A 14771-nucleotide genomic window follows, 5' to 3' on the forward strand; every position below is an offset into this window, starting at 1 on the left:
AATACATCAGCCAAGCTCCTCATTTATTGAAATAACTGTAACAGTTTTCACAAAGTCAGCTACAGCACCAAACCTCTACTTCCTCAGAGCCAGAAGTCCCTTTAGCACCCACTCTGAAACTGTCAGCTTGGATAGTCATCCATTAAGAAGACTGATCCATGTACCACGGGTGCTGGTCAGGCTTGCTGAGCTGGGGGGGTTGAAGAGGGAGTGGTGCTGATGGTTATTTCTGGAGGATATATCAGTAAGTGCCCCTTGCAGGACAGGGTGCTGGAGAGTGACATGGCAAGTGTTGAATCCAAGTGAGGACGAATGCACACACACATACACACAAGCACGCTACACACTTTTGCCCCTTCTCACCCTGCTGAGCTCCCACCCTCTGACACAGCATTCCAGCGTGAGCAGATGAAAGCCAGCCACCCTCTGTCTCCTCATGGGTGGAGTGACGGAAAGCAGTGAGATACCTATTGATACTCACAGAGTGTGAGGAACTGAAGAAGGGGAGAGCAGCATATACACCACCACACAGGCACACAGCAGGCTGTGAGCTGAGAGCAGGAATGGTAGCTGAGGAGATTGTGGTGTCTCTCTCAGGAGGAGCCCCGTGGGGTTTCAGACTCCAGGGAGGAGCTGAGCAGCAAAAACCTCTACAGGTGGCCAAGGTACAGTAGATCTGATATATGTGTATGCATGCAGTATGTTGCAGTCAAGTTTGCTGCCAAGGTAGTAATGTGAGTAGACGATTTGATGGAGATTGCAGCTGTTAACTGTAGGCTCAGCCCTCAGCGAGTCTTGTGGTTTGTAATCTGACCTGAAATACGAATAAATGAATCAGCTGCACTAGAGTCACTAGAGATTTTACTTTCTGGTTCTTGTAGGTGTTTTTAGGATTTTGAATAGCTAAATTACATCTGGCTTGAAACTGTTTCACTGTGCTGTCCTTATGTTATTCTAATTAAATAAAACTGAACTAAAACTAGGAGCAAAAATACATTTCAGTTAACTGGAATTAACACAGAATCTAAACAAAACAAACTAAAACTATTCCATGTACTTACAAAACTATCATCTTACATTTCAGCCTTCATCAATTTAGTGAAGTTTTTCCAATATAACTTACATGAATTGATTGTGATTGTGAGTCAATGTTTGTATTTTTTTGAAAATATGAAACTTTGCCTCTAACAAATAGCATTACTGTGACATAATAATAAAAAAAACTGCAGTAATGTTATTTAAAGTACAGTAAGTGGCATCTAACAAAATATTTAAATAAATAAAGAGATAAACTGAAGTGAGTAAATTCACCTATCCTAAACTAAACTAATATACTTGCTATTTTACATTTACTTGTTCTTGACTAGAAAGGCAAGAGTGACTTCCTTGATGGGCAAATTCATTTAAAAATGATTTAAATCAGAGTGTAATCGTATATAAACTTCTGAGCAAAAGTAATGTCCCTTCAAGTTCACACAGTTTTGACAGTTCAGGATTTTTCCTGGCTCCAAACTGGCTTTTGGGGAAGGAGGATTACCTGTCTGTATGAATGATTGTAAAAAAAAAAAAACTTTATTGAAATATATGAATGCATTTTCCTTTTGCTTCTAGTCATTTTACAAACTGCTTTGCTTGAGTTAAAACAACACAAAGAAACAAAACTAGTTAAAAAATGTAATAATTGCATTACAATACTTGACAGAGGGGAAGGGAATTCTGGCCACTGTTCCTGACACTCGTTTGGCTGTGGCCCAGTTCACTTTGTGCCTCACCTGTTTTGAGTGAATTAGTGGGTCAGTGAGCAGCGTGAACACATGTTTGGGGTTTGACTCGAGTTCCATCCCTGGATTTCTTTGAAACAGGTTCGTATGTCATCCATGTATATGAGTACACGTCCGGCTATTGTGAACACACCTACAACAGGTAATGAACTTGCTTCATATTTCTCACTGTCACATATTTGTGTGACACATTAATCCATCTTTAAGCCTAAGAGATTTTTTTTCTGGCTGGGTTTCTCTAAAGGCTTTTTGCATCTCTGTTTATTTTTGATGACAGTCCAGAATGTGCTCTCTAATGGGAAAAGCTATTCTGGAAAGCAGGAATGTGGACTCGCTCACACTGAAAGTCCATCATTCACCCACGAGCAGCCAAAATGTCTGATTCAGAAACGTGCTTCTTTTCATTGAAGACTTTCAAGTGGAAAAGGGAGTTTGATGGGAGGTTGATCAGTGATGAGTGTGTGCTTTAGTCTGTTGGTGTGTGTTTATGTGTGGTTGGGCATACCTCAGATAAGCCAGGTTGGGAATGGAGAGGACCAGAGGATCAGAATAGCTCATCTAAGAGGAGCTGGAAGCTGAGCATGGAAAAAGGACGACCTCTTGGTCACATAAAAAAATACAGGCACACACACAAACACACACATTTTCTTTCCTTTTTAATTAATTCTACTTTTGCATGTCTGTATTTGTGTGTGTGTTTTATCCATAATAGTAGCATCTGTCTTTCCCCCATTTGTGTAAGAATGTGGGAGATTTTTCTGCAAGGTTTTATTTCGGGTATGTGGGTGACATATGGTGAATGACAGGCATGCCCCATGGTCCAGACTGGTGAAGCAGCTGTTCAAACCCCCTCTTTCATGATGCTCACTTGAGCTGTGTGTGTACATGTGTGTGTACATTGGCTGGAGATAAATAGCTTGTCCTTGCTTTGCTTGTATGACGACAGAGTTGGATTATTGGGTCAGGAGATACTGATAAAGGCAAAGGAGGCACTTGAACACAATTAACATTTTTACCTTCAGCAGCAATAAAGTATGTGTATCAGTGTGTTTATGTGAGGCTACAGATTGGATAGCTTTATCCTTTTCTCTTAGAAGTAATTATAATCTATCAGGCAAGAATAGTCGCCTTTCCATCTATACAATCTATCACTCCCGCAGTAGCGTCTACCCCCCAGCAGACATATTTCCTGAAGGATCCTATGACCTCATCTCTTAGTGACCTTCAGCAACAGCTGCATGACTTCACAAGTTAATTCCGATGCAGGGACGATAATGACTGCCGCTAAAGGAGAGCTGCATGTTGCAGAATGTTTTTGGTCACTTTTATATAGTCAGACATAAAAAAATAAGCTAACAAATACTTGACAACGTTTCTGTGCCTGTGCAGGAGCAATCAAAGATTTTTATTAGGAAAAAACAATATAGTATCATACTAAGGCACGACTGTGCAGGGACCTCATACACGTCACCATGTTTTGTTAGAACCAGACTGACATATAGTTTGGTATTAATGGCTGATATTAGCCTATCAGAGATATCACTATCCGTGTAAATGCTGTTCAGTATGTACTGATAAAAAATCCTATTTAAAAAACACAATTAAACAGAAGAAGACGTACAAGATCGTTTCACTTTAAAGTTCTTGTATAAAATACATTATGCATAGTAGTCCCCTCAAAAAAACGAAATAGTTACACTTAAACTTAGACGACAGCCATGTAAAACCCAAAAGGAAAAAAAATAACGTGCCTCTTTTCAGCCAAATTCAGTGTCCTCCAGTGCAGAAAATGTTGAGATGGAGGAGGTAGATTACACTTCTAACCAAACTTCAAGCTCTAAGTTTTTATGAAAGAAATCTGGATTATAGCTCTAAATTCTATGAAACACAGCTTCAGATTAAACTCTATTTTAAAAGCATGAGAGAAGACAATATAAAGGCAGGAATGTGTGCAACAATAACATTAAGACGATATACTGCCCACTATAGATCTCCCTCAAGTAATGGAAAAGAAAGCATAAAAATATTATTTTAGACAAACTTTATTAGAAAACTGTTTTTTGTGGGCAACATTGTGGGATGTCTTACTTACATCTTACTCTGGGATACTCGGTTGAGTATTGTTAATATCCATGCTAGTGGCAGCATATTCAAGGCTTAGCCAGTGGAAGGAATCAGAGTTCAGTGACCTGCTCTGTGTCAAATATAATGTAATAGGTAACAACAGGTTGATGATATAGATCATTTTAGAACAGTTTTACACCTAAAAGGTCAAATAACTAATAAAGTGTAAAAGATGATGCAAAGCAGAGCCTGAAATGATCAAACAACGTGCCCGCTCTGCCTTTACATGGGCACAAATATAAATGATTCACTCACCTTTTTTCTTCTCTACAGGTACGCAGGCGTAGCAAAGCATGCCGAGCTGGACTGAAGGAACATGATGAGCTGGTGGCCATTGGTGATCAAGCCTGTGCAGAGCTCAGTCATGCTGAGGCCATGAGCCTCATAGATAAACAGAGCAACACACTAATGCTCAGAGTCAAAAGGTCAGAGCAGGGACACTCACATACAGTAAACAACAGTCTTGCTGTCATATCGTACCAACTGTATTTTCACACCTTGACATCCCTGTGGTTTTAGGGCCCCTTCTGGCTTGCAGTGCTCATCTTACTCTGGTTGCTCTGCATCCCCCCACTCCTCCATGAGGGTCCTGTCACCTCCTGCAGACTCCAACAGCTTCTCCATCCTCTCCTCTGTCGAGATACCCCAGGGTATTACCTCCCCTCCAGACAGTGAGGCTTATTATGGAGAAACAGACAGTGACGCAGACACAAACTCGCGCACACACCGCCGACATCGTCGCACACCTCCTCACGCACGCTCACCTTCACGCTACGACAGGCAAGAAGAGGAGGAGACCTCAGAGATGAGTGGGTAAGAGATGGAGAGCAGACGTTCCACCCCTTTAATCATTCTTCCCAGAAATTTAACATATTTAAAAGAAGTTTGACTAAAAAGTAATATTTTAAACTTTTTATTAGTGTTTAGAAGTGGAGCTCCAGCAGCAAATTGCTAAAAACCCTTGAAAACTCGGCATCCTGTCGTATTTTAATAACATTTTTAGGGCGACACATTATATATTATTGGATTATATGGATTAAAGTCTAAGATGTATACAGTTAGCTAACCCACTATGAAAGTCTTTCACTTTCTAATCTCGATAATAAATTTGATTAGCTTTGTTCCATCCTGGTTTTTTTTTACAAGCTATGAGAGTGCTACAGATACAGGCGTTACCTCGCAGGCGATGTGGGATGGCCAGTGTGCTGCTGGTGTTCCTCGCAGAGAGCTCATCTATCAGCCTCGCCAGACAGAGTGGACCACTCCTACACACACACCCCACTCGCTGACTCCTCACACGATCACCCCGACTCCCGATCAGGGGTTGGTGGAAGCAGAAGAAGAAGGAGACAGTGGCTTCCAGGAGGCAGGGGGCTGCAATGGGCTTGCCTGCCCACCCCTAGTGTCTCCAGAAAGGGCGAAAGAGGCTCTAATGTTAGTGTCTGGGAAACATCTGGTGCCTATGGTGGGACCACAGCAGATGCCTGTAAATGATGAACTCTCCACCACCTACATGGACAAAGCACGGCAAGCCAGTGAGTATATATTTTTATTTAAATCTATATCATTTCAAGTACTTTTTTAATCAGTTCCAGTTAAAGAATTGAAAAAAAGAAGTTAACTTAAGGTTTGATTATGTGTACAAAAAGTGGGATTTTGGGCATTTGTTGTTATGACGTAAACAAAGAATCACATTGATGCTGAAAATTATCCATAATTGACATCAGAGTGCTAATACCTGAAGGCATGCTGTGTATGTGAATGGCACTTCTTCTCATTAAAATTCTAACCAGCAGCTTTTGGTCTCCGTTGTAATATCGTGTAGCTGTTGCTAAACTTCTTTTAAGTTTCACGACAATCCACCAGTGTCGCCGGTGTCCTGGTAAAGCAGCTATTTCAGTTGCTACCACTGTGTTTTTGCATTTTAAATACAACTCCTAAGATTCTTTCTGGTGTGTCTAAAAAGGCTCCAACTGCAGTTAGCTTGTAGTCTTAAATCACCCTCTGGTGGACATTTCTTGGAACTGAAGTGTATATTGACAGGCTGGTGGTGATGGGGTGAGATAAACCAGATACTCATGAGGTATTCCACCTCCCCTCGTCCCCTCTTCTGTCCCCTGAAACAGCAGCATATCCCCACTGTATGCTGAGCATTTGCCCCGATGGGTGTATTTATAACTATTCAAACCTCTGATTGACAGACTAGATGTGTGATTATGTGTGTATATGAAAGTCACACAGATGTGTTTTTACTTGTATCAGTAAATCCAGTAAATTCTCTGTGATTCTGTTCATCAGATAATAATTGGTGGTTCAGTCGTGAATTGCACTTTTAAAAACATATTTTAAATTCTGAAATTCTGTGTTCCACCCAAACCTTTCCACCCTGATCTTCTCACAGCCCACAATGAAATATTTTCTTTTTAGAGTTTTGACTCATTCATGCTCCATTAATAGCACTGCTTTCTACCTGAATGACACTACTCCATTTTAGTTTTCTATGACCACCAAGCTAAAAAAAAAAAAAACAAAGTGGGTAAAAAAATAAAAAATAAAAATGACATCTTGTTTTTAGATCCAATTGCCTTTTAATGAAAATATGAAAGGCAAATTCAAGCTAAATTACAATGAAAATTTAGGTATTTTATGTACTTTAAAAAATTTAAATGGCTTTCTGGGGTTTAATTGGAGTCCACACTTTGTGAATCATTAGTTAAATTACAAGAAAAGAAAAAAGAAAAAAGTGTCATTTTATCCTATTGCTAGGCATCAGCTTCTGTGAGCATAAATGAGTTGTGGAATTAAGGCGAGGATGCTGTGGGTGCACAAAAGCTACAGGCACATTTTATCCCATTGCTTGGTAGTTCCTAGGCAACATGATGATGTCATGGATATCCGATGAAGATAAAAATTTCCCCCTGTGCCAATGTGATGTTACTGTCAGCTAACTGGCACAGTTTTTGGGGTAGTGAGCTTCTGCCAGGCAATCTTTAACCTGAGTTTTGCTCTGTATTTCTATGCAGCACTCACCTCAGGTCTTGTGGTACTCTCGTAGCAACAGTCTGATCATGGAAGCTCTTTGCTTCATCCTTGATCCTGCTTGTAGTTTCTTTTTGTATAGAGCCGTCACACAGCGCGCTCTGTGTTAGAAAATCCAAACTCTCCAAGTTACTTGAGAGTGTCCTCAATCTACTGAGCAGCTTGTTAGTCATTTTGAATGTTTATCCTTTGCTTACCAATATTTCCACAATACGCTGGATTTGACGTCTCACTTTAAGTTAATCAATTCCATGTTCTCATGACTTGTGTCTCCTTCCAGCAACTTTCTGAAGCAGCATATGAAGCATTAGGAGGGCAGTGGCACTGAAACTGCAGTACTCAGCTGCAGATATATAGTACATCCCAAATACACATCGGTATAGATTACATTTATTGGGGACTCTAGATTGATTCATAGGAGAATGCAACTATTGCTCTGCTGGGATGTTAAGATGAGAACGTGCTTAACTGTTCCTTACAGCGTTCTTTAGTCGGTCTAGCTAACCGATCATTTCAACAAGGCAATAAGGATGATAGCTGATTAAACCTAATAGCTATGTAGTGACTGAGTTCAGATTTAATATGAGCAAACATTGCAGAAATGAAAGATCTGTCATCCAGTTCAAGAGGACCTAGACCTGAATGACTTTGGTGTATGGTGAGGCCTTTGCTATAGGACAAATCATGACTGTGGCGTCCAGAGATCTGCCCTTTCTCATGTTACACACACACACACACACACACACACACACAGCCATTGGTTTTAGGTATGGGATTATTAGCTCTAAAGAGTTATGCGTCTGTGTGTGCAGTGTTAGTCAGGTGTGAGGTGTCAGCACATCAGCAAAGAGTTATGACTACGCTTTTCTTTGTAACCTATATTTGGCTTTATGAACTCATATACACGTACACACACACATTGACACTGGTGTCTAAATATCCTCTGGTGATGGGGTCTTCCCGTCCTTGTGTGTGTGTTTGTGTGTGCGCGTCTGTGACAGAGACCAGACAGGTGTTTGATGCCTGTCACACCGACAGGAATAGAGGGCTGACATCATGTGTTGGTTTGGTGCTAGAGAGAGACAAAGGTCTTTACATGGGCTGTGCCCTGAGAGAAGGGCTGGTAGACACAGACTAAACGGCTCCCCACTCACAGCAGACTTGGACACTGTTAGGGTGTGTGTGGGAGGGTCTGAGGGTGGTCAAGGACAAGCGTGCATTCACACTCATGAGATGAGGGACCTCACATCTTCTGCAGGTTCAGATGTAGGTGGACAGACAGTCCCACGGACTGTGTACGCAGGTAAGATCAATGACACCCTTTGAAGTAGACATAAGCTACTATAGAAGCATTGGAAGACATATCACTTTGGAGTGAAATGTTTGTTTTTTTATTTTCAGATCAAGAAGAATTACCAAATTTCTGAGTCATGTAAGCAGACTTGACTGATTATGCTGAAACAACTGAAAATGTTAACTCTGTGCCATTCTGCGCTGTAAAGACAATTTAAACCAGCTCATGCAGTTGTGCTTTATCTGAACAGTGTATATTCCTTATTGTGGGACTTGATGCAAATAATAAATGGTACAAAAGTTACAAATTATTAATAGTTATTTTTAATGCTGCATACTGTTGGCATGGCTTTATGAATGGCAAAGGATACCAGCACTGTGGACCAGACTGAAACAAACAGCTACCTAATGGTTATTTATTATTATTATTTCTTTCCTTCATGGTCCCCTGATGCTGAACCCTAATAGCTTTGGTGACCCTCTGACTTTTCTTCTCGCAGTGCCAGCAGATTGTCTTTTGTTAGGATGGAATGCCATAAAATGTGATACAGACTGTGCAGTAGCACCTTGTGGTGTCATTTCATCTCTTTTTTTCAAGATTTAAAGTGTAATTCACAGTATCTGAAATGACATATGGCGTAACAGGAGAGCAGACACATAACATGAGGATAGGACAACAGTGTTTCCTCTTTTCATGTTGTAATGACATATTATTAGTATTTGGGGTGTGGGCTTTTGGCTTATGATGCGCTTCAGTTATTGCATTTAAGGGTAACAAATAGGAGGAAGAGTGAAGAGCCTTTGCATGTGTAACCACTACTTACTTTTAGATTGTTCTTTGTTTCGTCTCTTCTTTAAAACCTAAAATTTTTAGGCTTTTGTTCTGTTGTTTACTGTTGCAGTATTGCTAAGAAATGGTAAGTATGTTATAGTTATTGTTAAATGTTAGAAAATTAAACAATAGGTTGCTGACTATATTTTAAAGTGCTGGAGTAGTGCATTTTCATTATTACTTTTAACATAATACACAACGTTGTGTGTGCCAGGGTCAGTCATCAGTCATCAGTCTACAGTTATGTCAGTAGCATATTTACGTGAGGTGAGCCAGACACTAAGACGAACAAATAGCATAGCACTAAGCAGGGATACACAAATGTGCACATGCAGTTTCTCCACACAGTTTCCATCACTTCCATCACCTCAACTATTTTGCTTTGGATTGCATTAACCTAAAACTATCATTTACTATTACTTTAACTTCAACCTTAAAACTAGCCTTCTACCTAAAATGCTGTAATTACAGGGCCAAGCTTTTGCCATGAAAACGTGACCAGGTAAATGTCCCTCACAAAAATCCATGACGCACACAGGCACAGTCAAGGATTTGTGCAGGAGAGACACTGTGATTTAACCTTCCTGGACTATGTGACTCAGCTCTGGAGAGCAGCAGGAATTCTTTGTTCCAAATCCACAACACGCACTCCTGTCTGTCACTGTTCATCGCAGCTCCTCACTGTGATAATGCTGTATTAATCAGCCACTACTCACGCTATCACATTGTTACGTTTCCTGTACTTGTCGCCTGTGTCTTTTTTTGTATTCATCAAAAATCTCATTGCTGCTTCTCCCCTCTGTTTCCGCTCTCTTTCAGTTGATTTATTTCTGTACTCTTCTTGTCTTGCAGAGTTACAGCGCGGGGAGAGTTTGGTGGAAAAACAGGTGAAGGAAGCTCGTACTAAATGCCGCTCCATTGCATCTCTGCTCACTGATGCTCCCAACCCCAACTCGAAAGGGGTGCTTATGTTCAAGAAACGCCGACAGAGAGCCAAAAAGTACACACTCACCTGCTTTGGCAAAGCTGAGGGAGATAGAGGAGGGGACACAGAAGGGGAGACAGGAGGAGAGACTGAGGAAGAAGGAGGAAGTTCCATTCTAAGTGGCTCAGAATTTGAGGAAGAGGGATTCTCGGGATCATTTGACCCTACGTGGGACACTGGTTATCTGGACCTGCTGGACAGAAGGAGCTCTGCCTGCCCATCAACCACACCGACTTCTCCAACAACCAATCAGGGTGCAGAACTGGACATCTCTGCATATCAGACCCCAGGACGTGTGACTTCTGCAAATCTAAGGCCAGGTTTGGAAGGATCACGACTGGAGAGCTCAGCCTATCAAGAATCAAGCAGCCTCACAAAGAAACCAAACAGCAACCACCCCCCTTCACACATGTCTCCACCAGCTGTGGTTCTGACCAATGGGGGGTCAGCAGTTGTCAGTCGGGCTAGTGTTGTGCTGAGCATGCCCTCACAGACACCCCTCCAAAGTCAAAATGGCAACCCTGATCCTTCTCCTAATCATAGTCCCAACCCAATCATAGACTCACACAATAACTCCAGCTTCACTCCTAACCCTGCAGTTCTGAACCGCACGGCGAGGCCTTTCAACTCTGGCTCCACCCCTTCTCGTGCGTCTGTGACCTCTGTGATGTTTCGGCCTCCCCAGCCCAAGCCCACGCCCATAACGATGGTATCCAAACCTGTGGCCGCTGTCTCCACAATGAATATCCCAACTTTTCACCCTCCATCAGATGCAAGGAGAGCAGTGTCTAGCACATCTTTGTATATCCCGCCAAGAAATAGCACCAGCAACACTTCACCCTCTGTTACCGCTCCCCCGCCAGCCCTCTCACCTCCCTCCTCCCTGTCTTCTGCATCTTTCACGCAGCCTCCTGCACACACATTTTCTCCACAGCCTACAGTGCATGCTTCCCCTTCCATCCCATTTTCTCCCTCTGCAGGTTCTCTGCCATGTGCCTCACCAGCTCAAACCTTTTCCCCTCTGGCTCCACCGTCATATCTCTCTCCCCCTGCTTCTGCTAATCAACCCCCCTCCAACTGCTTTTCAGCTCCTCCCATCTCCCCACCTCACCCCCAAAATTTTAATCAGACCTCTTTCCATGGCCAATACACCCCACCACCTCCTCCTCCTACTGCACCCCAGCCTCCTCCTTCTCCATCTTTCCATACCTACAATAACTTGACAGATGCTACATCACCTGCCCAGGCTCCTGTCAATGATTCCCCGGTGACACGTGAGCAACGCATCTCAGTCCCAGCGTCTCGCACTGGTATCCTGCAAGATGCCCGTCGTCGTAGCAACAAGAAGCCAATGTTCCACTCAGTCCAGAACAGAGATGTCTCTCCAAACCCGGACTTGCTGTCGATGGTCCAAAACATGGATGACCGCTTTGAGAGAACCCCGACTGGTGAATCTGGAGTTACACCTAGTGGGGAGGCTGGGCATGAATCAGGCCCTGAAGAGGACTGGCTGAGGCTGGGGGCAGAGGCCTGCAACTTTATGCAGGCACAGCGTGGATCCAGAGCACCCCCTGTAGCCCCCAAACCACAGACCCCTCAAGTGCCACAGCTGGCAGGGAAAGGAGGCCAGCTGTTTGCTCGGAGACAGAACAGGATGGATCGGTACATTGTAGAGCGATCTCCATCTGTTGCTGCTGCCCCTTACTCTCCTGCTCAGACAAGGGACCCCTCACCCACACCTTCCCTCCCTGCCACATGGAAGTACTCATCCAATATCCGTGCTCCACCTCCCATCAACTACAACCCTCTCCTATCTCCCTCCTGTCCTCCTAAGGCACAGAAGAAACCTGAGATCACGAAGTCTAGGGCAGCTGGACCTAAGGGGCAGAAAGCAGGCCTCAAGCCTGTGGACATCATGAGCCACCAGCCCTACCAGCTCAACTCTTCTTTGTTCAGCTATGGAAGTGGGGCTCTCCAAGACACCTCCACCCATCAGCAGGATAGAGGACTAACAGGTGGTCCTCAGAAAACAGCACGAGTCTGTGAGGTCAAACGCTTCTCCACACCTCCACCGACAGCCACAGGGCCCACCCTCAAAGTTATTGCACCTCGATCAGCTACGACACTTGGGGAACCCCTCCGACGCTCTGATATCATGTCTCCTCCACCCAGTGAAGGTGCCAAACCCTTCCAGTGCTATTCACCTCCGAGCCAGCCTCAGTGGGCCACCTCCCTGCTGTCTCCCCCACCGCCTCCTGCACCTACCACCCCACTCCCTAGGCTACCTACCTTCTCCTCTGCTCATGCTTCTCCTACATTTTCCCAGTCCTCCAGTGCTGCACAAGCTAACAGGCAGATTAAGAGTACTCCAAATCTAAGTCCACTACAACCTGCTCACCCCCCTCAGCTGGCCTCCAGCAGCACTCAACCCAGCAGGGTCCCCAGGCCTAGGTTCAGCACGTCCAACCTGGGTCTGCAGCCTTGCGTCTGGCGTCCCAGTTCCACCACGCACTGAAAAGAAGCCGCACTGGACAAAATGAATAAGGGCTCTATAGGAACACAGAGCAATATTTTTTTAAACATGCATTTTTAGTGTTGTAATATTGTTTTTTAAAGCTGCAGTTAAGGGCTGGTGATAAAAATCACAACATCTGCTTGGATTGGCCATGCTTGTAGAAAATTTGACCATTTAATCACTTTCATTTATTCATCTCAAGTATTTGGTTATATACTAATTAAAAGAAACTATGTTCTGAACGATAAAAGTAGAGTTGGAACGTGTGGAAGATTTAAGAATTGCAAATCAACTACGGGCTAGAAAGGCTGAAAGAAAGAAGTTGGAGTAAACTGCAATAAGTTCTGTAAATTAAAACATAAAAAACTGAAGAATAGAGGATGTGTAACGATAAAACTGGTGTGACAGAAATGTCAGATGGGAAAGGATGAAAAGGAAACACAGGAAGCGTAGAATGAAGTGACACGATGAAAAGATGTCTGACGTGTGTAAAAAGTGCAGCTTTGACACTCTGTAAACAAACCTGTTGCTATCCTATTAGATATCCTGCTTTACAGACAGGAAGTAGCTCCTGTTACTCTCGCTCTGATAAATATATTCTAAGAATTTGTGTTCAGTGATTGTGTTTTTGTAGTTTCACTCTGCAGCAGCGTGCATGTGTGTGTGTGTGCTTTGTTTGCTGTAGTTTTCCAGGGAAATGCTTTTTACAGTAGATTTGATTTCTCATCAGTTGATATGAAACAAGAGAGCGATAACACGTCTGTTTAGCTTTGATTCTTTCCCACAGAGACATGCGGCTGAATAAAAATAGACGTGACTCACCTCAGCTGTCATTCGGTTTCTCCCTGTGTCCCTCGCGTCACCACCCACTCCCACACTGGTGCCCCTTATTTCCTCCACCCATCACTTTTTCCAATTTTTTCCTCTTCTGTGAGCATTTATTGATCCTTCCGGCAGCACAGCTGTTCTCTAAGGTTTCACGCAGCGTTGACGCCAGGTATTAAAACAGCAGTATTGGCTTTGAGAAAGTGGTTTCCGTAGTAGTTTAAACTTCCACCACAGGGGGGCACAGTAAGATTTGTCATGCAAACATGTTTCACCACAACAGTTTATGTCTCTTCCTAGATTTTACAGTTCATTGCTATTAAATCTTAACAGTAATTCGTCTTGACTCCCTTATTCTTCAATATCCTGAAAGTATGCAGAATATTTAATTAATCAACTGACTAAGATGAAGACAAATCAATTCAAAAACACATATTCCTTTTCCCCACCTGCTATTTCTGCTCCAATGATTGATTGCTGTATTTGATAGTGTCCTTGTAGTTTTGATAGCATACATTTCAAAGTGCTTTACTGACAGTCACATGATGGCCTTGGAGCTGTGAAACCCAGCCATGGCACCAGAAAGGGATCTAACCTTTAACCCTTGACTGGGATCAGTTGACAGACAGTGCTAACTTTAGCTGTAAACTTTAGTCCTCTTCAGGTCTGAAGGTAAGTTTAGATGCTGCGTGGAAGGGAAACACACATTTTTTTCTACTTACCAGGTAAGTGGATAATTTCATGCAATTTTTAAATTTGGATTTAAACCGCATAAAAGCTGCAACCGCACCTATATAAGGACTTAAATGTCCTTTTACCAAATGAGTTCTATAATTCTCTCTCTTTTGGTTGCCATCCTCTTCCCTGTTAATTCCTTTCTTGCTCAGTGGCACACACATACAGAGCCCATTTCACCTATTTTTGGAGCCGTTAATCTCCAGCTATTTGGCCCAGTGCTCGACTCTTAATTCTGATGGCTTTTTCTACAATGTGATTGAGAGAGGGGAAGTGCTACCTCATACATCCAGCCTGTTCTTGTTTCTCTGCTAAAGAGGCCGTTCCCCTGCACCATCTTTCTGGGTCAGCAGAGTCAACCATTTAGGGTCAAGGGTCCAGGTTTAAGGGACATTGTTGAATTTTTTAAGTTTGGGTCACTCATTTTTAGGTTATTTAAAAATAAACACTTCCTTTAATGTTTTCTTTTTTGTTATCCTCCTGGTTAAAGTATTGATAGAGCTAAATTAGTCATAAAAAAACAAGGTTAGTAGATGCTCAAAGTGTGAGTTTGAATTCCTGATGGATTAGAAGGCTAGTTACACACATACTTTTGTGTTGAGGTCACTTGACCTATTCAGTTTTAGGATCACCACAGAGATG

The 14771-nt window shown here is 42.8% G+C and overlaps 1 protein-coding gene across 2 annotated transcripts; it reads left to right on the plus strand.

Annotated features, from left to right (window-relative positions):
- The first annotated feature begins 402 nt into the window (after positions 1-402).
- Positions 403-13395, plus strand: LOC113028235 (synaptopodin 2-like protein). Of its 2 annotated transcripts, XM_026178346.1 has the most exons (5): positions 403-665; positions 4179-4330; positions 4425-4718; positions 5052-5440; positions 9922-13395. In XM_026178346.1, the coding sequence occupies exons 1-5, from the start codon at positions 564-566 to the stop codon at positions 12567-12569; spliced, it is 3585 nt and encodes a 1194-aa protein (XP_026034131.1). In that variant the 5' UTR covers positions 403-563; the 3' UTR covers positions 12570-13395. The 2 variants fall into 2 exon arrangements, with proteins under 2 accessions (XP_026034131.1, XP_026034132.1); XM_026178347.1 differs by lacking the exons at positions 403-665; positions 4179-4330; positions 4425-4718; positions 5052-5440 and adding an exon at positions 7928-8247.
- Positions 13396-14771: the final 1376 nt, after the last annotated feature.

This window comes from Astatotilapia calliptera, chromosome 8, assembly GCF_900246225.1.
Source record: "Astatotilapia calliptera chromosome 8, fAstCal1.2, whole genome shotgun sequence".
NCBI lineage: Eukaryota > Metazoa > Chordata > Actinopteri > Cichliformes > Cichlidae > Astatotilapia > Astatotilapia calliptera.

Excerpts from the sequence above, each read along its gene's own strand:
- LOC113028235 (XM_026178346.1), top strand. The coding sequence starts at position 564 with ATGGTAGCTGAGGAGATTGTGGTGTCTCTCTCAGGAGGAGCCCCGTGG. Across the intron at positions 4,331-4,424 it reads CTAATGCTCAGAGTCAAAAG|GGCCCCTTCTGGCTTGCAGT; the intron begins GTCAGAGCAGGG and ends CTGTGGTTTTAG. Across the intron at positions 5,441-9,921 it reads GGACAAAGCACGGCAAGCCA|AGTTACAGCGCGGGGAGAGT; the intron begins GTGAGTATATAT and ends CTTGTCTTGCAG.